Source organism: Hyaena hyaena, unplaced genomic scaffold (assembly GCF_003009895.1).
Source record: "Hyaena hyaena isolate Hyena2069 unplaced genomic scaffold, ASM300989v1 scaffold_70, whole genome shotgun sequence".
Taxonomy (NCBI): Eukaryota; Metazoa; Chordata; class Mammalia; order Carnivora; family Hyaenidae; genus Hyaena; species Hyaena hyaena.
In genome coordinates, this window is record NW_024080701.1 from 865,950 (window position 1) to 891,803 (window position 25,854).

The 25,854-nt window shown below is 40.1% G+C and overlaps 1 protein-coding gene across 1 annotated transcript in view; it reads left to right on the forward strand.

Moving 5' to 3' along the window:
* The first annotated feature begins 6,456 nt into the window (after window positions 1-6,456).
* BUB1B (BUB1 mitotic checkpoint serine/threonine kinase B) overlaps window positions 6,457-25,854 on the forward strand; it is a 50,668-nt gene continuing 31,270 nt past the window's right edge. The window contains exons 1-5 of the mRNA XM_039232922.1: window positions 6,457-6,649; window positions 9,481-9,627; window positions 16,037-16,096; window positions 16,522-16,666; window positions 21,564-21,760. Of these exons, the coding sequence (XP_039088853.1) occupies window positions 6,615-6,649; window positions 9,481-9,627; window positions 16,037-16,096; window positions 16,522-16,666; window positions 21,564-21,760 (584 nt within the window). The 5' untranslated portion in view covers window positions 6,457-6,614. The remainder of the gene's footprint in view (window positions 6,650-9,480; window positions 9,628-16,036; window positions 16,097-16,521; window positions 16,667-21,563; window positions 21,761-25,854) is intronic.

Genomic DNA, 25,854 nt, shown 5'->3' on the forward strand with positions numbered 1-25,854 from the left:
AAGTGCCTCCTGTGAGTGGGAAAAGCAGGAAAAAGTGTCCCCACTTGTGTCTCCGGACTGGCACTCCTGGGCAGGGCATAATTTGTACAACTCTACACGCGGTCCCGAGTCATCCCTCCCTTTCAAAGCCTCCCCTAGGTGGCTTCTGGAGCTCCTGTGCTCACCAACCGGTTTTCCCTGGTTACCATGCAGTCTCTGCCATGCTCTTCCCTTCCTGCTTCAGTTCCCTGGTTGATGGCTCTGCCTCTGAGGCCACGGGACAGTATCTCACCTGTGCTGGAGTCTGCTGGGAGGGTGCTGATGTCTAGACCCGGAGTGCTCCCTGCTCCCGGCCCCAAAGCTCTCAGCATGGCCAGTCTGGGAGATGCTGGAGCTTGGCTGTGTCCTCAGCACCTGAGAATGAAGGCAGTGCTGCTGAAGGCCAACATCACTCAGAACTCATTCCGCATTCTGATAGCCACTGCCTATAGGCCATCTCTCCATAAGGCCAGGAGTCCCTGGGGCCAGGCCAAAGAAGGGTTGCTATTCAGGGTAAATAGCAAGTGGTCCTCCCCATTCCAGTCCCCTCTGAGCTCGTGGTGAAACCCTCCTGCTTCCGCCATTCCTCTTATTGGAGGGCAAACAAGATTGCCTGCCAGGAGCCCCATCCAACAGTTCTAAGAAAATACCTAACCCACACATATGACGCTGGGTGACCCTGAATTTGTTCCTCCCCCAGAATGTGGCACCCCAAAGCTGAAGTTTATTAAATATTAGAATCAGTTCGATTACTTACTCTAGAGCTGAGGTTTGTGGCACCCAGAGCCGAGGACTTGAAGTGAGAAGCTGGTGACATTCAGATCTACTCTCATGGATGACGCTCATTATCACTTTACTTCCTTGAGTTCAGATCACCTAATGTGTAAACTGAGCACAACGATGAATATTGGGGCACTCTGGATTCTCCAAGACCCTCCTGGAGCACAAAACTCTGGTCAGGATACTGCCAGGGCAAAAGAGCCCACTTTTGTACTTCTTATTAGCTACATAGTTTACCTTGTTTCCTAACAGTCCTGACATACGCTTACTTCTGTTCTCAGCTTGTGGTCCATTCCAAACTTTTTTTTCCTGCCAGATGCAGAAAAGTTGATAACTGGTATTGCCTCGTTCAGCATGTATATTTTTTTTGCATATATCGGTGTGGAATTTCTGGGTCAGACAATTTCCAACGGCTTGAGAGGACCCATGAAAGGTAAGGTAGTTCTGCAGAAAAGTAGAAACATAGTCCAGAAAAGGGTTTCTGTGGAATTGAAGAGACAGAAGCCCAGCTCCTTGGAGAGCTCTCTAATACCCTGTTAGCAACAGCTACTGTGAGATGCAGTGGGTCAAAGCCAGTAGCCCCCAGCCCCAGGCTATTGCATCTTTTCATCCTTCACCTCCCTTCCTCCTGCAAACACAAGATGGTTTGGATTATTATGCCTCCTTCTCATTGGTTCTTCTACCTCAAGACACCTCATCACTGGTAAATACAAGATGCAGCTTCTGCCCTGATTGGCTGGACTGTTGCCAGGGTAAAGGCCAGCATGGTGCTTTCCCAGATGTGGTCTCCGTCAGGCCCAGAAGATACACACACCCCCATTCAGTGTCTCTTGACCTTCCTCCTACCCCAGATAGTCTCTCCTTCCTCTTGTGGTTGCACAGTAAACAATCAGCCCATCCAAGGGTTCCCTGGAGACCCAGAGGGTTTTCATCTTTGCAGTGTTTTAGCCTGCTAAAGTAGGCTTTTATATACTCCATGAAGGCAAAGTTGGGGGAAATCAGCCCTTGATAATCAAGAACACACACATCTCCACAAGACCAAGCAAGGGATCATAGATTGTCTAACAACCTAATCCTCTGAAAGGCACTGATGCTGATAGGTAAGGCTTTGCATATAAAGCAAATGTATAAGAATGAGTGGCTTGCTAGGCCCCAGCTGTTATCGGTCACCACTGTGCCTGAAATTCCACCACCAAGATTTATTCCTTTATGAATTTTCTTCTCCTGAGACCCACTATTAAAATACAAAGAGCCCCAGATCTGTTCTGAAAGACGTGTGGAAAGGTTTCTTCCTGATCAAATGTGTTCAAAGACACCAACAACATATTGTGATAGGTGGAGTCATCACCCCCAAAGATGTCCATGTCCTAATCCATGGAACCTGTGGCAAAAGGGACTTGGCAGACGTGATTAACATTCAGAACCTTGAGATAGACAGGTTATCCTGGATTATCTGGAAGAGTCCAATATAATTACATGAGCCCTTAAAAGCAAAGAGATTTTCCTGACTGTCAGGGTCAGAGATGTGGTGACAGAAGCCAGATCAGACAGATGCTATGTTGCTGGCTTTGAAGCTGTAGGAAGGGGCTCACAAGTGAAGGAAGTGAAGGAATACTAGTTAATGCCTCTAAAAACTGGAAAAAAGGAAACAAATGCTCCCAAAGGGCTTCCAAAAACACAGTCCTGCCAACATCTTGTTTAATCCAGTGAGGCTGGAGTCAAACTTCTGACTAACCAAACTGTAAGATGATAAATTTGTGTTGTTCTAAGCTACCAAGTTTATGGTATTTTGTTACTGCAGTATTGAAAGCTAAAACACCCTTTCCCTTAGAGATTCATAGTGCACTTCGGCATATTAAGGGCTCTAGGGAGACTCTCAGTAAAGATACCCATTGAAGTAAGCATTTCAGAAGTTTATTTGAAAACCGAAACTTTATTCCCCTATAACATCTACTAGCATCTTAGAATAGGATGTGAAAGGTGAGCCTGGGTGGCTCAGTTGGTTAGCATCCAACTTTGGCTCAGGTAACGATCTCAAGGTTCACAAGTTGGAGCCCTGCTTTGGGGTCTCTGCTGACAGCTCAGAGCCTGGAGCCTGCTTTGAATTCTGTGTCTCCTTCTCTCTGTGCCCCTCTCTCCCCCGCTAGTACTCTGTCTCTCTCTAAAAAGTAAATAAAATATTAAGAGAATTTTTAAAAGAATATCATGTGAAATATACTGTATTCAAGCAAAAACTATTATTAACTTCTTAGTGTGACTTAGTTCATGTTTTCTTTTTCTTTTCTTTTTTTGAGGGAGAATGTGTGCACTTGTGCACGAGGTGCATGCTCAGGAGCGACTGAGGGAGGGAGAAAATCTTAAGCAGGCCCCATGCCCAGTGTAGAGCCCCGCACAGGGCTGGATCTCCTGGCCCTGAGATCATGACCTGAGCTGAAATCAAGAGTTGAAGACTTAACGAACTGAACCCAGGTGCCCTAGTTCATATGTTTTCTTCTTCTTTTTTTTAATGTTTTTTATTTATTTCCGAGAGAGAGGGAGAGAGGGAGAGAGAGAGAGAGAGAGAGAGACAGCATGAGCAGGGGAGGGTCAGAGAGAGGGAGACACAGAATCCGAAACAGGCTCCAGGCTCTGAGCTAGCTGTCAGCACAGAGCCCGACGCGGGGCTCGAACCCATAAACCATGAGATCACGTCCTGAGCCGAAGTTGGCTGCTTAGCCGACTGAGCCACCCAGGCGCCCCCATATGTTTTCAATGTGATAGCTAAGTAAGAGAGTAAGTAAGGGACACAGGATAAACAAGTTTTGAGGGGCCAGCATAGAGGTCTAAAGAAGTGTGACCTGGGTACAGGAAGTCAGTGAAAAGAGCAGGGAATGGGGAGAAAGTGGACACATACTGAAGAAAAACTTCAGCTGCTCCACAGCCTGTGTTGTTGTTCTCAATAGTTTGTGCCAAATCTTGCCTATCAGGTTTACCATATTCTCTACAAAATTTGTCCTGACCTCCTCCTCTCCCTCAGGCCTGGGCCAGAAGGTCTTCCTATGTGTCCCCATGCCCCGCTGTGTTCATTTACCTCTGGTTATGGCAGCAATGTACTGAGGTTGCTTGTTTATGTGTCTCTCCAACCAGCCTGAAGTTGCTAGAAGACAAGAGCTGTGTCTGATTCATTGTTCAGATCTTCTGTGTCCCACCCATGCTCAGCACATTGAAGTATGTCAGGCCGAGCCTCTGTCTTACCCTCTTTGGACCAGAAATATATATGAGCTTAATCATGACTTCCCTCCTGATTGGTAGGTGCTATTGAGACCCAAATCACCCCCCAGTCACAGTCCAGTCCAACAAGAACTCACGTTCCCAATAAATCCATACAGAACCTCTCTTGAACTTTTTTGTTATTTTTTTAATGGTAGATTTTGAACCAGAATGTGATATATCTCATTTTTATTTTTTTTATTTTTTTATTTTTTAAATGTTTATTCATTTTTGAGGGGGAGGGTGCAGAGTGCAAGTGAGGGAGTGGCAAAGAGAGAGGAAAACACAGGATCTGAAGCAGGCTCCAGGCTCCAAGCTGTCAGCACAGAGTCTGATTTGGCACTCGAACCCACAAACCACGAGATCATGACCTGAGTGGAAACCAAGAGTCGGATGCTTAACCGACCGAGCCACCCAGGCACCCCGTCATACCTTTTTAAGAAACCTATCTCCCTTCTTCTCTGGTGAAACAGAGTTTAGCTTGAATGTGTTCCATGTTGTCCCAAAGTTTGTGGGGCTACAAGCAAAACTGAGATCAAAAGAGTGAATGCTACACTTCCAAGATGGTTTATAGGAAGCAACAGAAAATAAGGAGTTGTAGATGTGAACAGGACACCCTGGGGAAAGGAAATGAGGGATTAGGTCATTACTGGTATGAGGTGAGAGTAAAATGAGCCAGAGAGATAACCCCATATATCACCTCTTCCAGAATCCAGGAAGTCTTCCTGGATCTAGAGGACTTAGAAGTAAAGAGAAACCAAAATTTCCTGTGGGGAACCACCCCTTCCCCTCTCTTCTCCCAAGATGAAACACATGATTTGGGCCTGAACAATTAGAGCCCTGAATCTGCTCGTTCCAGAGACTGGGGGCAAGTGGTTAAAGAGAGCGACTTCTGAGTCTGAACTTGAACCTGGAAGGACGAAGTCCTAGAGCTGTTACTCAGTGGAGAATGATAATAAACTAATATAAAGAAGAGCAGAGGTGAGAAATGGAGAGGGTCCTAGGCCTGATGACACTACATGAGTCCCGGATTAAGTGTCATCTGAAGTCTTTTATATATGAGCCAATAACCCCCTTTTTCTTAGTAAGTCCGTTTCAGTTGGATTTCCATTCCAATGCAATCAAGAGTCCTGATGGTGGTCCTGATGGTGCAGAAGAAAGAAGAGCTTACATAGCATGAAAAAATGGTGGAAGAGCAACCAGCTGGCTCAGGTGGTAACGGCTGCTGACTCTTGATATCAGGGGTTTAAGTTCAAGCCCCACGTTAGGTGCAAAGATTACTTAAAAATAAATTCTTAAAAAAAATGTTGGAGAAACCTGAGAACCAAAAGGCAAGGAGTAGTGAACACTACTCCCAGCTCCCTACTCTAGGAAGGGCCACCTCTCACCACCCCCAAGTTCACAGGAAGAGAACTGCTCTGTACCTGGGTTTGTTCAAAGAATCGCTCCCCTGGCCACAACTGAGCCCGCCATATTTTCTTCCTTAGGAAACTGGAACTGGGACTGAGTCCAAAGCCAGCGGAGGCTGGTGTCCTGAAGGGGAAAAGAGGCCAAACCTTGGCAGCCAAAGCATAGATAGCTGCATTTTCAGCCTGTGGACCGTGCAGTAGAGAAAGGCAATGCATCACATTATAGATGAGGAAATTTGAAGATCAGAGAGTGTATGTGATTTTGCCTAAGGCTACACACTTGGCACGATTTTTACATAATTAGAATCCAGCTTTTCTGAACTCAAAGGTGAGGCAGGCAACAGCTGGGTCAGAGCGCCCTAAGCTGTGGACCTGTGAACAACTTGAGTCAGACAGCGAGGAGTGATCACAGCCTGGCCAGCCACCCAAGAAGAGTCCAGCCAATTACAAGCACTCAAAGATATCTCTCTGCTCAAAACATCAAAGAAATTCTGGTGCTTAAAGTGTCCCTCGCTCGGTTCAGAGACTGGCTTTAAAGTACTCGCACAGAGGGGCGCCTGGGTGGCTTAGTCGGTTAAGCGTCCGACTTTCGCTTAGGTCATGATCTCGCGGTTCGTGGGTTCGAGCCCCGCGTCGGGCTCTGTGCTGACTGCCAGCTCAGAGCCTGGAGCCTGTTTCAGAGTCTGTGACTCCCTCTCTCTCTGACCCTCCCCTGCTCACGCTCTCTCTCTCCTAGAAATAAATAAAAAAATATTTTAAACAATTAAGAAAAAAATAAAGTACTCGCAGAGAACACATACCGCCTCAACCTGCGCAGACTGACCGGCCACAGATTGTCCGGAAACTACAACTCCCATTATGCATAGCGACTGCGTGGGCTAAACCCGGGATAAACTACAAGCCCCAGAATTCCTTGGGAGAAAAGACGCGAGTACGAAGGGACGGAGGGGCGTGTTCACGTCGCCCGCGCGGGACCGTTAAATTTGAAACTTGTAGGGTTTCAGGTGGCTGCTTTGCGAAGGAGTCAAGTTGCTAGCTTTTGTCCTTCTTATCTCTTCGTTATCTCTAAGGACAGGTTTCAGAAGGAAGAAGCCCAGGCGGTCTGCGTCCCTGAGGGAAGATTTGCGGCAGAACGAGAGCCTGAACCGGGAATGCAGGATGGCGGCGATGAAGAAGGAAGGGGGTGCTTTGAGGTAGGTCCGCGAGACAGGAACTGCCGGGAGCTGGGCCTGCGAGACCCGAGGGTGCCTAGTCGGTGACAGAGGCTCTCGATTTAAGAGCGGTCCAGGGGAACACGGTCGGGAGAAGAGTGGGCCAGACAGGAGCCTCCTTCCTGCTGGAGTCGGACGCAAGGGGTGGAGGTGAAACGCTGACCTCAGTATGGGTGAGGGCACGTGAGAACTCTCCTGCGTCCAGCTTCAAAGCAAAGGTGGCTGTGCGACCCCATTAGTACAAGGAACTTGGAATTTGTAGTGTGGTCTGTGTCTCTCAGCCCAGCCATTTGCTAGCTCTTTGACCTTGGGCGCATCTTAATACGGAAAGTGCTGATGAATTCAACGTGTTTGCAAACTAACTGCCTCCAAATAAGTGCCCAACAAGTGGTAGGTGCTTCCGTGTCCGTGGCGTAGTCAGAAATCTAAAACACCTTTCTCTGCGTGCTTGTTGCTTTTCCTTATATAAATATCAGCTCTTCGAGGTTGGAATTCTATATGCCTTTTCATTATGGGGTCCACAGTGCTTAGACAAATGCCATACGGAGACCTCTTTAACTCATGCAACAAATATTTATCGAGCACCGACTAAGCTCTAGTATGGCAAATGAACGAAAGACACAAAAACTCCTGCCCATTTGAAATTTAAGTTCTGGGGTGGTAGCAACAGACAATAACGAAGATCAGTAAACTGGATGGTAGATAGATGGTCAGTTCTAAAAGAATTAAAATGGTGGAGAGTAGGGGGTTGGTTCCATTTTAGATACTTTTGAACAGGGGACCTCACTAAGAAAGTGTCATTTGGGTCAGGACTTGAAGGGAACTCAAGAGCTAGTGATGCATGTATCTGGGAGGAAGTACAGAGAATTGGGGGGTGAGGGCTGGGGGGAGGGAGCCGCATCTGGCAAGTATGGCTGGAGCCAAGTAAGCCAGGAGAGTAAAGGATATGAAGGATAAGGTGAAGGGGAGGATGCAGGCATTCTAAGGACTTGGCTTTTACTCGGGTTTGAAAGTCAGTGGAAGGTTTTGAGCAGAGGAAAGTCAGGATCTGATATGGATTTAAATAGGATCATGGGCTGCCTTGTTGAAAAGACTTGAGGCAGGAAAGGATGGAAGCAGGGACACCAGTGAAGAGGTTATTGAAATAATCCAGGCAAGGGAAGATGGTAACTTGAGCCAGACTAGAAACAGTGGAGATGAGAGGTTGCTTCCTGGATCTGTTTTGAAGGTAGAGCCAACAGGAATTGCAGGCTGACTGGAGGTAGGGTGGTAGTAAGAAGGGTGTCAAGGTGGGCACTGAGATTTTTGGCTTGAGTAACTGGAAAAATGGAATTGCTACTTGAGATGAAGGAAAACTGTGGGAGGAGCAGGTCAGGAAGAGCAGGAAAGGAGAGGAGCAGTCCCAGCTCAGTTTGGGACAATTAGTTGAGATAGTTTAATTGCTGTTTCAAGATGAAGAGAAGAAATTCAGAGGAACTCAGCAAACATTTATTCAGCGCTTACTAGTGTCAGATCCTATATTAGGCCATGGGGATATAAAACTAAATGACACACTGGGTCACTTGGGTGGCTCAGTTTGTTAAGGGTCCAACCTCAGCTCAAGTCATCATCTCTCGGTTCATGAGTTCGAGCCCCACATCTGGCTCTCTGTTGTCAGCACAGAGCCTGTTTCAGATCCTCTGTCTCCCTCTCTCTGCCCCTCCCCTTCTTGCACTCTTTCTCGTTTTCAAAAAACAAAACAAAACAATAATAAACAAACAAAATGGCACAGCCCTTACATTTATAGGATTCACATAATATAGTTAAAAAGTTGTGAATAGTTACAACTTTAATCATTAATCACTCACAGTTTACTTTGTTCAGTTCTCATCTAGACTGAGGTCACACATAACTTTCACTTTCTTTTGAAGATGAGTGCCTATATCTGTTTCACTGTTTTAAACTCAGAGATGATGTCTCACAGCCAGAAGTAGACTTCTATCTGAGAAGTGCAGAGCTCTGAAGTTCTGAGCACACACCCCATATGGTGATTGCCTCCAAAAAACTTGTGGGAATTTCGCCATCAATAGGCTTAATAGAATTGGAGGGGTGGGGACCAGTTGTGATCACTAAATTCTATCTTTGTCTCCTGTTCCGGGAGATATATATTCATTCCAGTTTCAGTTTTCATTAATCAGTTGAAAGAAACATGGGATATTAGCCCAACAAACTATTTGCTAACTTTATATTTTTTTTGGGAAAAAAAAATTTTTTTTACATTTATTTTTGAGAGACAGAGTACGAGTGGAGGAGAGGCTGAGAGAGAAGAAGACACAGAATCTGAAGCAGGCTCCAGGCTCTGAGCAAACATTCAGCACAGAGCCTGATTTGGGGCTCAAACCCACGAACCGCGAGATCATGACCTGAGCCCAAGTCGGACGCTTAACCGACTGAGCCACCCAGTCACCTCTATTTACTAACTTTAAATGAGATGATACATTAGTGGTAGGCATAGAACTGTTTTTTGTCTACCTTGCCAAATTTATAAGTTTTTCCCCTTCTTTTCTTCCTGCCTTAAACTTTACTCTTATAACTGTCCATAGTATCCTGGTCATGCTCTCTCTTCCATAAGGCAGTATTACAGCCATAAACTTGGAAACCAGGTCACAGAAAGGCTTAGAAGCTTAGATGTATAAGAACACTACTTCTGTGCCAGCCCACCATATTCAGTCCAAAGATCATGAATAATCACTTATCTGAAAGCATTTGTAATAATCTAGTGATATAATAATGTAATATTAGTATGAACTTTACATTTGTTTCTCTCTTCACAGTGAAGCCATATCATTGGAAGGAGATGAGTGGGAGCTGAGTAAAGAAAATGTCCAACCCTTAAGGCAGGGGCGGATCATGTCTACACTTCAGGGAGCATTGGCGCAGCAAGAATGTGCCTGTAACACTACTCTTCAGCAACAGAAACGGTGTGTAGAATGGTTTGGGGTCAACCTGTCAGGTTTCCTCCCCAACTGTGGTTAGTCATGTAGGTGTGGATCCATGTGGATTGGCCTAAGAAGTACTTTTCAGAGTTGATAGTGTGAGAATCTGTTCTCCACCTGCTTTTTCATCACAAAACAACTACCTAAAGATCTCCCTGAGTGTGACTAAGAATAAGAGCTGTAGGATTTCATCTCATTAGGTTATGGAGCAGCCAAACTCTTGCAGCAATAGAAATACATCTTGGGGCGCCCGGGTGGCTCAGTTGGTTGAGCTTCTGACTCTTGGTTTTAGCTCAGGTCATGATCTCAAGGTTTGTGAGATTTAGCCCTGCAATGGGCTCTGCACTGACAGTATGGAGCCTGCTTGGGATTCTCTCTCTCCCTCTCATTCTGTCTCTCCCCTGTTCTCACTCTCTCTCAAAATAAATAAATAAACTTTTCAAAAAAAATACATCTTGGGGCACCTGGGTGGCTCAGTTGGTTAAGCGTCTGACTCTTGGTTTTGGCTCAGGTCATGATCTGACTCACCATCAATGGGATTAAGCCCCTCATCAGGCTCCTCACTGATAGCACAGAGCCTGCTTGGGTTTCTCTCTCTCTCTCTCTCTCTCTCTCTCTCTCTCTCGTCCTCTCTCTCTCTCATCCTCTCTCGTTCTCTTCTTTTCCCCCAACCCCGAAAATAAATACGTAAACTTAAAGAAAAAATAAAAGCGTGCTGTTGACTGGAAGCCTTCCCGATAAATAACATAAAGAGTTAATACATATTTTGTATATGTATTATATACTGTATTACAGTAAAGTAAGCTAGAGAAAAGAAAATGTTAAAATCAAAAGAAAAATATATTTACAGGACTATGCACTATTTACATGGAAAATATCCCCATATAAATAAACCCACATAGTTCAAATACATGTGGTTCAAGGATCAACTGTACTACATAATTCAAATGGACCTATAGAACTTGCTTTCCTTTGACTAATACGTGTTTTGATAAATATGCTTTTTTCAAAAAAACGGAACTAAAATGTCAGTTCTTACGTTGACTCTCTGACAGATTTCACCGTCATAGGCAAATTGTCATAATTTGGGGTTATAATGTAATGAATGTCCTCATTCATCTCATTGGATCTTTAAAAGTATCAAAAGATTGTGATGTTCTAGGGCACCTGGGTGGTTCAGTTGGTTAAGTGCCTGACTTCGCTCAGGTCATGATCCCATGGTATGTGGGTTCCAGCCCCGTGTTCTGCTCTGTGCTGATGGCTCGGAGCCTGCAGCTTGCTTCAAATTCTGTGTCTCCCTCCCTCTGCCCCTCACCTGCTCACGCTCTGTCTCTCTCAAAAATAAACATACATTAAAAAAAAAAAAAAGATGTGATGTTCTATTGTTAACTCTTCTTCCTGGTTTCTGTGATATTGTTCTAGTGTTTCCACTTCTCTAATCTTACTTTTTTCTTATTGGATTCCTACTGTATTTTACCTAAGTCTTTTGTTCATTGCCCTGTGTGTCCTTATATAGTCACATATTCTGGGATTGCTTAATCACTATTTACATCTCTTATTTGCCTTGTAAACATCTTTTTATCTACTTGTATAATCACTAATGTATTAAATACTGAATCACTTCTCATAAATGATCTTCCATTTTCTACTCCATTTTGGTTAATGGAACCAAAACTCACTTGAATGATCTTACTCTGCCCTCTCATCCAAATTGTATTTAGTTAGTTACTAAGGTCTGGGCACTTTTTTTTCTTCTGAAAGTATAATTTACATGCTGTGAAGTGCTCAGATTTTTAAGTGTACCATTTAATCCATTTTGACATTCACTTCAAGCCACAGAACATTTTTATTACCTCCGAAAGTTCTCTCATGCCCGTTCCCAGTGTTCTTCCCCTCCCTCAGTGAAGCAAGCAGTGATCAGATTTCTATCATCTTGATTACTTCTGCTTATTTTAGACACTTATATAAACGAAGTCATGTGTTTCTTTCACTCAGCATATGTTTTATGAGGCTTTTCCATGTTGCATTATCAGTAGATTGTTCCTTTTTATTACTGAGTAGTATTTCATTTGTTTATGCATTTATTAATTGATGGACATTTGATTCTTTACAGTTTTGTGCTTCACGAATAAAGCTACTGTGGACATTCTTGTACAAGGGTTTTTGTGGACATAGATTTTCACTTCTCTTAGAACTGTTGGGGGTCACCTGGGTGGCTCAGTCTTTTAAGCATCCCACTTTGGCTCAGGTCATGATCTTGCAGTTGTGAGTTTAAGCCCCTCACTGGGCTTGCTGCTGTGAGCACAGAGCCAACTTTGGATCCTCTGTCCCCCTCTCTCTCTGCCCCTCCCCTGTGTGCACTGTCTCTCTCTCAAAAATAAACATAAAAAAAAAAAAAAGAATAGAACTGATGGGTCATATAAATGTATGGGTGCCTGGGTTGCTCAGTTGGTTAAGCATCAGACTTTGGCTTAGATCATGATCTTGTGGTTTGTGGGTTCGAGCCCCTAATAAGGATCCACGCTGACAGTGTGTACCCTGCTTGGAATTCTCTCTCTCTCCCTCCCTCCCCTCTCTCTCCCCCACATGCTCACACTCTCGCTCTCAAAAATAAACTTAAAAAAAAATCTATATTTAACTTTTTAAGAGACTGGCAGTTTTCCAAAGAGATTATAACATTTTACACTTATGTCAGCTATGTCTGAGAGCTTGCCTTCTCCAAATCTACTTCAGTATTTGATGGTGCCAAGCTTTTTCATTTTATCTATTTTGGTGGGTATGTAATATCTCATTGTGGTTTTACTTGTTATTTCCCTGATGACTAACGATGATGAGCACTTTTTCTCCTGGTTATTGGCCTTTTTTAAAATTCATAGATCATAGATTTTACTGTTTTTTTCTTTTCTTTCTAGAGAGTGCATTCATGAGTGAGGGAGAGAGGCAGAAGGGGAGAGAGAGAGAGAGAGGGAGACTAAGAGACTCAAGCAGACTCCATGCTCATTGTGGAACCTGACACGGGAGCTTGAACCCACAGCCCTGGGATCCTGACCTGAATAGAAATCAAGAGTCTGACATTCAACCACCCAGGCACCCCGGTTCTTGGTCTTTTAAATCTCTTCTTTTGTGGTGTATTTGTTGAGACATTCTGCCCAGTTTTAAAATTGGATTGCAGGAGACCTTTCTGTAGTCTGTGTACAAGACCTTTATCACATAATGTGTCACAAACGTTTTCTTGCAGTTCATGGTTGCCTGTTTTCTTGGTGTTTTTTTTTTTTTTTTTATAAGCAGACATTNAGTTTTAAAATTGGATTGCAGGAGACCTTTCTGTAGTCTGTGTACAAGACCCTTATCACATAATGTGTCACAAACGTGTTCTTGCAGTTCATGGTTGCCTGTTTTCTTGGTGTTTTTTTTTTTTTTTTTTGATAAGCAGACATTTTTCATTTTGATGGAGTGTAATGAATACTGTTTTTCTTTTATGGTTAATGCTTTTTTGTGTCTTTAGATCTTTACAAAGATCCAAAGTTGTAAAGATATTCTCCTGTGTTTTCTTCGAGTAGCTTTATTGTTTCACGTTTTACGTTTCACTTGAAATTCATCCTTGTGTATACTGTAAGGCTGGAGTAAGTTCTTTCCCCACCCCCGTATGGATTTCTAATTGTCCTGCCTCCATTTGTTGAAGGGATTTTTTTTCTCCCCACTCCAAATTGCTTTGGGGCCTTTGCGAAAAAGAAATCATTTGACTGTATGTGTGCGGATATTTCTGGACTCTTATCATCCATTGATCTAATTGCTTGTCCTTTCACCAATTACATGTTGTCTTGATTTTATATAGTAAATCTTGACTTAGGGTAGAGTGAGTTCTTCAACTTTTGCTGTTCCTTATTAAATTTGTTTTGACTATTTTTGGTCCTTTCCTTTTCCAAACAAATTTTAAAATCTTGTCAGTTTGATGAAAAGATCCTTGTGAGATTTTGGTTGGATTGCATTGCATCTATAGGTAAATTTGGAGGCTTGCTGATTTTTATCAGTAGTGTCTTAGATTTTATTTTTTTACCATTTCTGCAGGTAATTCCTTCACTATGTCATACTTAAATCACCATATTAGCTTCATAATTGTAGGTCCTTATATAAATACTTTTGTTCCTAAAATGTTACTTAATTGATCTTTTTGAAATCTTTACTTGTCATATTCAAGATATTCTCCAGTTAAAGAGCCAACAGTAGGTTGAGCACATGGAACCCAAAGTCTTTAATTTTTTTTAAGATAATCTTTATACCTAACATGGGGCTTGAACTCACAACCGTGAGATACAGAGTTGCATGCTCTTCCAGCTGAGCCAGCCAGGCGCTCAAAGTCTTTAAATTTACATTTAAAGCATGTCCTTCTTAACTTCTCTAGATATCGCCACTTATTCCCAGTACTAACTGTATCTTATAGCTCAATTTCCTCTGGATAAACTCTCCCACTTTTACAACTTTTTTTTTTTAAATTTTTTTTTTTTTAATGTTTTATTTATTTCTAGGAGAGAGAGAGAGAGACAGCGTGAGCAGGGGAGGGTCAGAGAGAGAGGGAGTCACAGACAGAAAAAGGCTCCAGGCTCAGAGCTGGCAGTCAGCACAGAGCCCGACGCGGGGCTCGAACCCACGAACCGCAAGATCATGACCTGAGCGAAAGTCGGACGCTTAACCAACTAAGCCACCCAGGCGCCCCTCCCACTTTTACAACTTTATTCAATACTGATTTCTTGCAAATCTTGGAAAATTCCATTTTTCTTTGAAATTTTATGGTTCCTTCAGAGTCCCACCTTCTGAGGCTGCTTCTGTGATACCTCCTTTTGCTTCTCAAAGGCTTTACTATCCATTCTTGGCAACTGTAATATACTGCTTTGTACTGTAGGTTAATTTTTCATTAGTATAATTTGTCTTTTTTTCTTTTTTTAATGTTTGTTTATTTTTGAGAGAGAGAAGGAGAGGCAGAGAGAGAGAGGGAGACAGAGAATCTGAAGCAGGTTCCACGCTGTCAGCACAAAGCCCGACGTGGACCCACAAACCATGAGATCATGACCTGAGCCAAGGTCGGATGCTCAACCAACTGAGCCACCCAGGCGCCCCTATACTGTGTCTTTCTCATTGGAGTATAAATTCCCTTGTGTTAGGAACTATTTGATAATTCTAGCACAACCCTTTATACAGCTTTTATTGATGAAACATTTATCTAAATTGTGGTTTATTACCTAGTACTTCCCTTTGTTCTAACTGGTGAATCTTAACTTAATCTTAGCCCTGCCTTTCCCAGCTCTTTACAAAGTAGAATTTTACACTTTTTTTTTGAAGCACTCCCCAAAGTATGTATTGATATTATTCTTCTGTGACTAATGTTACCCATGGAATTTTACTTTAAAATTCTTATTTCTATGTATTTCTGTGTGTGTGTGTGTGTGTGTGTGTGTTTACTTCAATACTATTATATACATATAAAATAATAACTCTCACTTATTGAGTATATATTATGCTTAAGCACTTTATACTAAGAGTAATCAACCTGATAAGAGAGATGCTGCGGTAGTCCCGCTATGTCTGTGGTTTCACTTTCCTCAGTTTCACTCACCCACTGTCAGCTGCGGTCCCCAATCACATGATCCTCCCTCTGACATATTGTCAGGTCAGTAGTAGTCTAATGCTCCATTACGGCACCTACATCATTCCCCTCACTTCATCCCCTGATGTCGGCATTTTATCATCTCCCATCCTCACAAGGAGAAGATGAAAGACGAGCATAGAACAATAAGATATTTTGAGAGAGAGACCACATTCACATAACTCTTATTATAGTATATTGTTATAATTGTTCTATTTCGTTATTGTTGTTAATCCCTTACTATGCCTAATTTATAACTTGAACTTTATCATAGGTATGTATGTACAGAAATGAAACAAAGTATATCTAGGTTTTGGAAGTATCCTGGATTTCAGGCCCCCATCTTGGAAAGTATCACCCTACATATAAAGGGGGGATTTTTGTATTATTATCCCCATTTTACAGATGAGGAGACTGAAAATGGAATTTAAACAGCTCGTTTAGTGTCTCTGCTAGTGATTAGCAGAGCTGCATTTGAACCTGGGGAGTCTTGTTCCAGAGCCATGTAACTCTGTTTTCGATATGTTGTCTTAGAATTTGTCTAATTTCTACATGTTTTGTCCGTCCTGTTATGTTATCTGGCAGAATCTTGATGATTCCTATTTTTCTTTGTTTAACAAACCCTCAAACTCCAGTGCAGTTATTTGACTTGATATTAAACACTTAAAAAATTAATAAAAATGGAGGGGTGAAATGTATTTATTTGACTGTTATCGCTACTGCTTCTGCTAACATTTTCTGTTTAAATTTCAGGGCATTTGAATCTGAAATTCGATTTTACTCTGGAAATGATCCTCTGGATGTTTGGGATAGGTGAGTCTTTTTTATTTAACAAGGGCAATAGAAACTTAACAAATGAGTCCATATGACCATATTTCTCAAATTAGGGTGTACAGAAGTATGTCAGAGTACAAAGGGGTGTCTTGGGGACATGGAAAGACAGAATAATCATAGTGTTTCTTCTTGAGGTGTTCACGACTAAAGAAGTTTCAACTTTGTGGCATGCAGCTGAGAGCTACACCCTTGTATCCCCATCCTCTTTATTTCCCAGAGGTATATGTTAGCAATATTTGGAAAAGCTTGAGGGATCGAGGCTTAGGATATGTCATTAAGGACCTCTAAATAAACACACTTCCAATATATTAGATATTTCTGCCTAAGAAAGTCAAGAATGGGTCTTGGTGCAAGAGCAAAAGTACACATTGAACTTTAAAATTATTCTTTTCCTTTTCATTCAGGTATATTAACTGGACAGAACAGAACTACCCTCAGGGAGGGAAAGAGAGTAATATGTCAACATTATTAGAAAGAGCTGTTGAAGCACTACAAGGAGAAAAACGATACTATAATGATCCTCGATTTCTTAGTCTCTGGCTTAAATTGGTAAGTCTTTCTCAAGTGCCATCTGAGTTCAAAATATTAAACCAAGAGGGGTGCCTACGTGGCTTAGCCGGTTAAGTGGCCACTTCATCTCAGGTCATAATCTTGCGGCCCGTTGGTTCGAGCCCCACATCAGGCTCTGTGCTGACAGCTCAGAGCCTGGAGCCTGCTTCAGATTCTTTGTCTCCCTCTCTCTCTGCCTAATTCGTACTCTGTCTCTCTCTGTCTCTCAAAAATGAATAAACATTAAAAAAATAAAATCCTAAACCAAGAGATTTTTCTTTAGAGCTCTCTGGTACACACCAGAAAATGGCAGCACTTGAGCCATTTAATAAATATGAAACATTTAATAAATACTCAATATTTGTTAAATTGGTCCTATTTAAAAATAGATTTTAATGTAAGAGTTTTTTTTACCCCTTTAAAAGTGATCATAAAGGCCTGTATGTCTCCTCCTGGGAGTGGATCATTTATTTATTTCAAACATAATTGGGCCATGCAACAGTACAAAGGGAGGGTGTGTAGGAGCCAATGCATGGCAGTAGTGTGATTGTTTGGGAACAAATTTTTGTAGGTGATTCTGTAGTCCTTTGTTCCCTTTTTGAGAATCATTACCATAAAAAGTTAATTGTGTTTTTAGGTAATATATTGTTATTTATATTTAAAATATATTTAAATATATTTAAAATATCTGCCTGACCACTTTGTGCTGTCTCATTTGACATGTAGTTCTTTTATTGAGAATTTTTTTATGGAAACATCTCTAAATAAAATAATGAGAGTTTCTTAGATATTTATTTCATTGTTTTTGTTCTAAAAAAGATTAGAGAAAGTGATAAATATTTAGATTCGAATGTTAGATAATAGATAACTAGATAATGGATAATTAGATACTTATAAAAATAAATTATTAAAAATTAAAAATAGGGTGCACCTAGGTGGCTCAGTCAGTTGAGCATCTGACTCTTGATTTCACCTCATGTCATGATCTTGTGGTACATGAGTTTGAGCTTCACATGGGGCTCTGCGCTGACAGCATGGGGTCTGCTTGACTTCTCTCTCTTTCTCTTGGCCCCTCTCCTTCTCACGCTCATGCTACCTCAAAATAAATAAGTAAACTTAAAAATAAATAAAAGTAAAAAGTAGGGATGCCTGGGTGGCTCAGTCACTTGAGCGTCTACTTGATTTTTAGCTCAGGTTATGATCCTAGGGTTTTGGTAATGAGCTCTACGTCAGGCTTGGTGCTGAGTATGAAGTCTCCTTAAGTCTCTCTCTCTCTCTCTCTCCTTATCTCCTACTTGTGCGTTCTCTCTCCAAAAAGTAATAATAATAAACTATAAAAACATAATTCTGTAACAGATTAAATAATTCTAAATAATAGAATATTTACAACCATTGTAAAATGATAAAATATTGACAGTTGAAATTGATAAAATTTCTGGCTAAAACAGATCTCTTGAGAGCTTATCTTAAACTTCAAATAGGGGCTCCTAGGTGGTTCAGTTGGCTAAGCCTCCCCCGCTTGTGCTCTTTCTCTTCCTCTCTCTCTCAAAAATAAACAAACATAAAAAAAAAAAAAAACCCTTCAGGGACACCTGGGTGGCTCAGTTGATTAAGGGTCCGACTTCAGCTTAGGTCATGATCTTGCCATTCCCGAATTCAAGTCAGCATCGGGCTCTGTGCCGACAGCTCAGAGCCTGAGCCTGTTTCAGATTCTGTGTCTTCCTCTCCCTCTCTCAGCCCCTTTGCACTTGCGCTCTGTCTGTCTCTCAAAAATAAACATTAAAAAGAAATTTTGAAAAAAACTTTCACATATTACTAGTAAAGGAAATTAGGCACATCCTGAAGGCATACTGTATCTTGGTTTCCGGAGGGCATTTGACATGTCTTGGCATCGTTATTGACAAGTTGGAGAAATTAGGAATATTAGTGGTAAGAATTTATGACAAATGATGATACCCAAAGAATGCTAAACAGATTTTTTAGCATGGATTCTATGGTCCCTGGTAGCATGCTGATGGATTTTGTTTTTCATTCTACCCTATATAATATTCTTAACCTATATAATCATATATGTGATTTGTTAATGGTTTGGACTGGATAAACTTCTAAAGTAACTCTTAATCCTAGGATTCTATGATTCTATTTGCTTGGAGCTATTAACAGTAACAATTGGAATAATTTTTCTGTTCATAAATGCTAACCTGGTGCCGGTACCAAAGAGACATGACATTGCCATAACATAAAAAGCATAGTCTAGACCAGTGCTACTGAACTATAGTCTGTGGACTGTTCAAGATCAGTATAAAAGTTCCAAATAAGCATTTAGAGGTTTGGTTAACAAATTTGACATTGCCACAACATCCAAACACATCATCATTTTTCTAGTGACTTCTATTTTTATTGTAATTTTTAAAAATACCAGTCAACAATGTAAATGGAAACTTTAAACATGCATACACCGAAACTGGCCCCTTTACCACAAGCAGTCTGAGAAGTACTGGTGGTGTAGACAGCCCTCATATTCAAATGATCAGCAATAATTGGAACATAGTAGATAGTTAGCAAGCATATTAAACTATTTTGCTGTTTTTATTTTTTTCCCTTATGGTCAAGAGGAGCAACAGTTGGGTTCCTCACTCTACTTCTTTCTTTTGCTTTGCAGAAAAATTTCCCCATTCCGAGAGTTATTTTTATAAGGAATTACTACAATCTAGCTAAGGAAAAATTTGTTCTTAAAAAATATCCAGGATTTTTAGTTAAAAGTATAAAATTGTTTTAGTTGGCTTGTTAGGGGTTGCCAAAAAAATTTCTTTAACTTTTGGATATATTAATCTAACCATGTGGTCCTTTTATTTATGTTATTTCTTAAATGATCTCATTCAGCACTCTGGAATAACCTCATCTTTACTGGCTGTTTTATGCTGTACCAGAGCTATTCAGAAAACCATTAACAAGTGCAGTCAATGTTAACCTTTATTTATGTAGTAACAGATATCAAGGACTGGATCTCATACTGATAACATATTCATAATTATAACTTTGCTTGAATCGCCATCACATATGGGGAAAAAATCACTAATTGGAATAAGCAGAGAACTCCATTTACTGAATTACTACTAAATTAAACTATAAAATATTATTGTTTTTGTCAAAGAAGTAAGTGGAGCATTTCATTTATTCAATCTTTTTCTACCAGACCCTGGTTAGGAACTGGGGATATAGTGGATAGCAGTGTTTTGTACCTTTGTGGAACTTACTTTATTGGGAAGGACAGATGTTAAAGAATTTAATTGTCACAAAAGAGAAAGAGGGAAGTATTGAGTTGTGTAGAAGAGAATATATATAAGGAGGACTTAACTTAGGTCAGACAGTCAGGAACAGGTAGAGATGAGAGAAAATATAAATAAACAGGAGAAAATGTTAACCTCCTTAGTTATATAAGAACTCCTAATTAGAACACTGAAATGCCATTTTTATACGATGTTAGCAACTTAAAAATAGGTATTTTCTGTGAAATTAGTATTTGAGAATAACTACTGGCATTTTAAATTGGTACAAACCTTTCAGAAAGAAATTTGTTCCTTTTTAACATAGTTCTACTTCTAGAACGTATCTTAGGGGAGTAATATAAATCATGAAAGGTTGTGTGCATCAAGATACTTGTTACAGGGGTGCCGGGGTTGCTCAGTCTCGTAGTGTGTGGGTATGCGAGACTATGACCTGAGCCAAAATTAAGAGTCAGATGTTTAACTGACTGAGCCACCTGGGTGCCCCTGTAACAAATATCTTCATGCACACAACTTCTCATGTTTTATACTACTCCCTTAAAATAAATTTCTAGAAGTAGGACTATGGTAAAAAGTAACAAATTGTGTTGGCAATGTGGAGCCTGCTTGGGATTCTCTCTCTCTCTCTCTCTCTCTCTCTCTCTCTCTCTCTCTCTCTCTTTGCCCCTCTCACACTTGCATGTGCTCTCTCACTCTCTCTGTTTCTCAAATAGACTTAAAAGAAAATATTAAAAGGTATTTGTTATAGAATTATTTATAGCTGAGTAAAGTAGAAAGAAGCTACATATCCAAAAAAAATAGGGAATGGTTAAATGATGGGAGATTACTAGATGGAACATTATTCATCCATCTAAAAATAAGAATGAGTAAGCAGCATGGAAAAATGAATGACAAACTGTTAGAATTAAAATGTCCTTATGATTAAAACTTTATAAATGATAAAATTCTTCTATGCTGTGTAAAATGGTGTTTGTTCCTTTTTTTTCCTTAAGGGAAAAAAAGATTGAAGAAAATATATCAAATTGTTAACGATGTGGGATTTTTATTGACTTGTCCCCCCCGCCTTCTTACTACTGGAATTGTCGGTCTTAAAAGATCCCCTCTAAAATGCAGATCTGACCATATCATTCCTTTGCTTATAGCTCTCCCACCTGAACATACATGCATTGGGTATCAGGTAAATTTACAATCGATTAGCTTGACATTTAAGACCTATCACTACTTTTTCTCCTGTCTTGTCTGCATCCTCACAAACTTTTAGTCTTCTCTTTCTTTGCTTATACTATTTTCTCTGTCTGCAATGCCCTTCCATTCCCCTTCTCTACCAGGTGTAAGTCTATTCCTCCTTCAGGGCCACACTCAAATGTCATACCTTCTTGAAGTCTTCTCATCCCTTTTTCTTTCAAATTAACCTCTTCTGTCTACTTTTTAGGTCTTCCCAGTATAGTCCTTTTAACATTGTATTAGAGTAGATATATATTTTTTCAATGCAGAAACCGCATATAGGAACTCCAGTGATAGTTCAGCACCCCATCTGCCCTCAGCACATAATAAACACTCAATAAATGAATAGAAATTGTTTAACTATTAATGCTTTTAATTTGTTACAGGGACATTTATGCAACGAGCCTTTGGATATGTACAGTTATTTACACAACCAGGGGATTGGTGTTTCACTTGCTCAGTTCTATATCTCATGGGCTGAAGAGTATGAAGCTAGAGAAAACTTTAAGAAAGCAGACCAGATATTTCAGGAAGGGATTCAGCAGAAGGCTGAGCCACTGGAAAGACTGCAGTCACAGCACCGGTAAGCTTTTTGGACCTTGTTTTAACTCTTTAAAACTAATACATGTAAATCATTGTTTTTGCATCTGAATAAAATCTCCCCCCCATGGCAAGTTTACTTAGTTACTATTTGATTTTTTAAAAGACCTATTTAAATATTTTTTATTTAACATGCAGTAAAATCCACTGTTTGGTGTATAGTTTTGTAAGTTTCCACAATTGAATGGGGACCTATAACCATTACCGTAATCAAAATATACTATAGTTTCATCACTCCATAGAATTTCTTTTTTTTTAATGACAAAAAGGCTTCTTAAGTTATATTTTTTTAATAGTTTATTGTCAAGTTGGTTTCCATATAACACCCAGTGCTCATCCCCACAAGTGTCCTCCTCCATGCCTATCACCCCTCTTCCCCTCCCCCCACCCCATCTGCCCTCAGTTTGTTCTCAGCATTCAAGAGTCTCTCATGGTTTGCCTCCCTCCCTCTCCCCCACTATTTTCCCCCTTCTTCTCCCCCGTGGTCCTCCTAATCCTCCTATATGTGCAAACATCCCCCACCCCCGACTCAACCCATAGAATTTCTTTTTGCTCTCCCTTTGCAGTTCAACACTTAAGGTCACTCCCAAACCCTGGTCACCACTGATCTGTTCTCCAGCCCTGTAGTTTTGCCTTTTCCATAATATCATCTAAGTGGCAGCATATAGTATGTGTGGCCTATTGAGTGTGTCTGCTTTCATTTAACATAATGCATTTCAGTTGTTAAATTGGTTCTACTTTAAAGATGGATTTTATATCTATATTCTGAATACAAGTCTTTTATCACATAATATGATTTGTAAATCTCTTCTCCCAGTTTAACTGTTGGTTATGTTTTTTCTTAACAGTGTGTTTTATAGAACCAAAGTTTTTACTTTCAGAGAATTCTAAAATCAATTTTTGTGTTGTGTAGATCATGCTCTTGGTATGTCTGAGAGCTCTGTTTAGCAAAGGGTCACAAAGATTTTCTCCAAGGTTTTTATCTTGAAGTTTAAAAAAATTTTTTTTTATTTGGGTAGAGTTGATATACAATGTTACATTAGTTTCAGGTGTGCCCTATAGGGCAAGTATATACATTATGCTGTGCTCACTGCAAGTATAGTTACCATAGCTCACCATACAAAGCCATTATAATATTATTGATTGTATTTCTTATTCTGTACCTTTTAATCCCACGATTTATTCATTCCATAACTGGAACCCTGTGTCTCCTTCTCTTTTTCACCCATTTGCCCATTTCCCCCAACTCCCTCCCCTCTGGCAGCCGTCAGTTTGTTCTCTGTATTTATAGGTCTGATTCTGCCATTTGTTTGATCTTTTTTTTTTCTTTTAGATTCCACATATGAGTGAAATCCTATGGTATTTGTCTTTCTTAGTCTGACTTAGATCATTTAGCATGATAGGCTGTAAGTCCATCCATGTTGTCATCAGTGGCACCATCATGCTTTTTTATGGCTGTGTAATCCATTATGCATATATATACCATATCTTCCTTATCTGTCTATCAGTAGACACTTAGGTTGCCTTCTGTATCTTGGCTATTGTAAATAATGCTGCAATAAACATAGGTGTGCATATATCCTTTTGAGTTAGTGTTTTCGTTTTCTTTGGATAAACAAACACCCAGTAGTAGTAGAATTGGATTGTATGGTATTTCTGCGTTTAATTTTTTGAGGAACCTCCATACTGTTTTCCACAGTGGCTGTACTAATTTACATTCCCACTAACAGTGTGTGAGGGCTCCTTTTTCTCCACATCCTCGTCAACACTTGTTATTTCTTGTCTTGCTGATTTTAGCCATTCTGACAAGCGTTAGGTGATATCTCATTGGGTTTTGATTTGCATTTTTGTTTTTTTTTGGGGTTTTTTTTTCATTTTTTAATGTCTATTTGTTTTTGAGAGAGAGCGAGCATGAGCAGGGGAGGGGCAGAGAGAGAGGGAGACAGACTCTGAATCAGGTTCCAGGCTCCGAGCTGTCAGCACAAGAGCCCAATGTGGGACTCGAACTCATGAACCATGAGATCATGACCTGAGCCCAAGTTGGATGCTTAACCGAGTGAGCCACCCAGGCACCCCTGATTTGCATTTTTCTGATGATAAGTGATGTTGAGCATCTTTTCATGTGTCTGTTGGCCATCTAGATGTCTTTGGGAAAATATCTATTCAAGTTCTATGCCCATTTTAAAATCAGATTGTTTGTTTTTTTGGTATTGAGTTCTATAAGTTTTATATATTTTGAATATTGACCCTTTATTAGAAATATTATTTGCAAATATCTCCTCCCATTCAGTAGTTTGCCTTTTTGTTTTTTGATGTTTTCCTTTGCTGTGCAAAAACTTTTTATTTTGATGTAGTCCCAATAGTTTATTTTCATCTTGAAGTTTTTATAGTTTTACTTTTTACATATTGATCTCTGATTCATTTTGAGTTAATCTTTGTATAATGTATTGATCAAGGTTCTTTTTTTTTGCATATGAACCTCCATTTGTTCTTGTGTCACTTGTTGAAAAGATTGTCTCCATTGATTTGACTTTGCATCTTTGTCATAATTATATTTGAGGGGTACCTGGGTGGCTCAGCTGGTTAAGTGTTCCACTTTGGCTCAGGTCATGATCTCTCACAGGTCATGGGATGGAGCCCTGCATAACACTCTGCACTGACAGTACAGAGCCTGCTTGGGATGCTCTCTTTCCCTCCCTCTGCCCCTCCCCTGTTCCTGCTTGTGCTCCAGTTGTGTGTACACACTCTCTCTCAAAATGAATAAGTGAAGATTTTTGAAAAATGGTATTTGACATTAAAAAATCATATATGTGTAGTTATTTCTGTTACTCTATTTTGTTCTTCTGATCTATATATTCATTAGTGTATACCACAGTATCTAGATTACTGCAGCTTTATAGTAAGTCTAGAAATCAAGTAATATGAGACCTCCAACTTTGTTATTCTTTTTAGCTTTTTAAGTTCTTTTAGCTTCTTTTTAACTAGAGCTCCTTTGACTTTCTGTATAAATTTTAGAATCAGCTTTCTGGGATTTTGATTAGTATTGTGCATGAACTTGATATATTTCTCTATTTAGATCTTTGATTTCTTTAAGTAAGCTTTGAAAGTATTTTTGAGAGGTGGGGAGTGTCAGAGAGCAGTGCAGAGCCTGATGCAGGGCTCAGACTCTCAAATGGTGAGGTCATGACCTGAGCCGAAGTAGCATGCTTAATCAACTGAGCCACCCAGGTGCCCCATGGTAGTATTTGTGTTTGAGGAATTGATTCATTTCATCTATGAGTTTATGAGCATAGAGTTGTTTATAGAATTCCTTTATTTTCCTTTAATGTCTGTAGGTTATGTAGAATATCTTTCATTCCTGATATTGGTGATTTGTGTCTTCTCCTTTTTCTCATAGTCTGGCTAGAAATTATCAATTTTATTGATCTTTTTAGAGAACCAGCTGTTGGTTTTATTGTTTTTTCTCAATTGACTTTCTCTTCTTATTTTTATGAATTTCTCCTCTTTATTATTTCCTTCTTTGTGCTTGCTTTGAGTTTAACTTGCTCTTTTTCTAGTTTCAAGTGATAGCCTAGATCACTGATCTAGATTTTTCTTTTCTAATATAAAAAATTTCCTTCTAAGCACTGCTTTAGCTATACCCCATAAATTTTGATACAATATTTTCATTTTCCCTCTCAAAATTTTCTGACTTCCCATGTGTTGTCCCTTTGATCCATGGCTTATTTATAAGTGTATTAATTTAATTAGGAAATGTTCAGAAATTTTTCAGATGTCCCTCTGTTACTGATTTCTAGCTTAATTCCATTATGGATAGAGAACATAATTTGTATGGTTTCATTTTTTTTTAATTTATTAAGTTTTGTCCTCGGCCCAGAATATGGTCTGTCCTAGGTAAATATTCCATGGACGCTTGAAAAGTACGAGTTTTGTGCTATTTGCCAGTGTAATGTTTTTTAAATGTTATTTAAGTCTGTTGTGGTCTTTTGTTTCCTTGCTGATTTTCTGTCTACTTGTTCTCTCAGTTATTGAGAGAGGAATTTTGAATTCCTTTTTATTGTGAATTTGTCTCTTTCT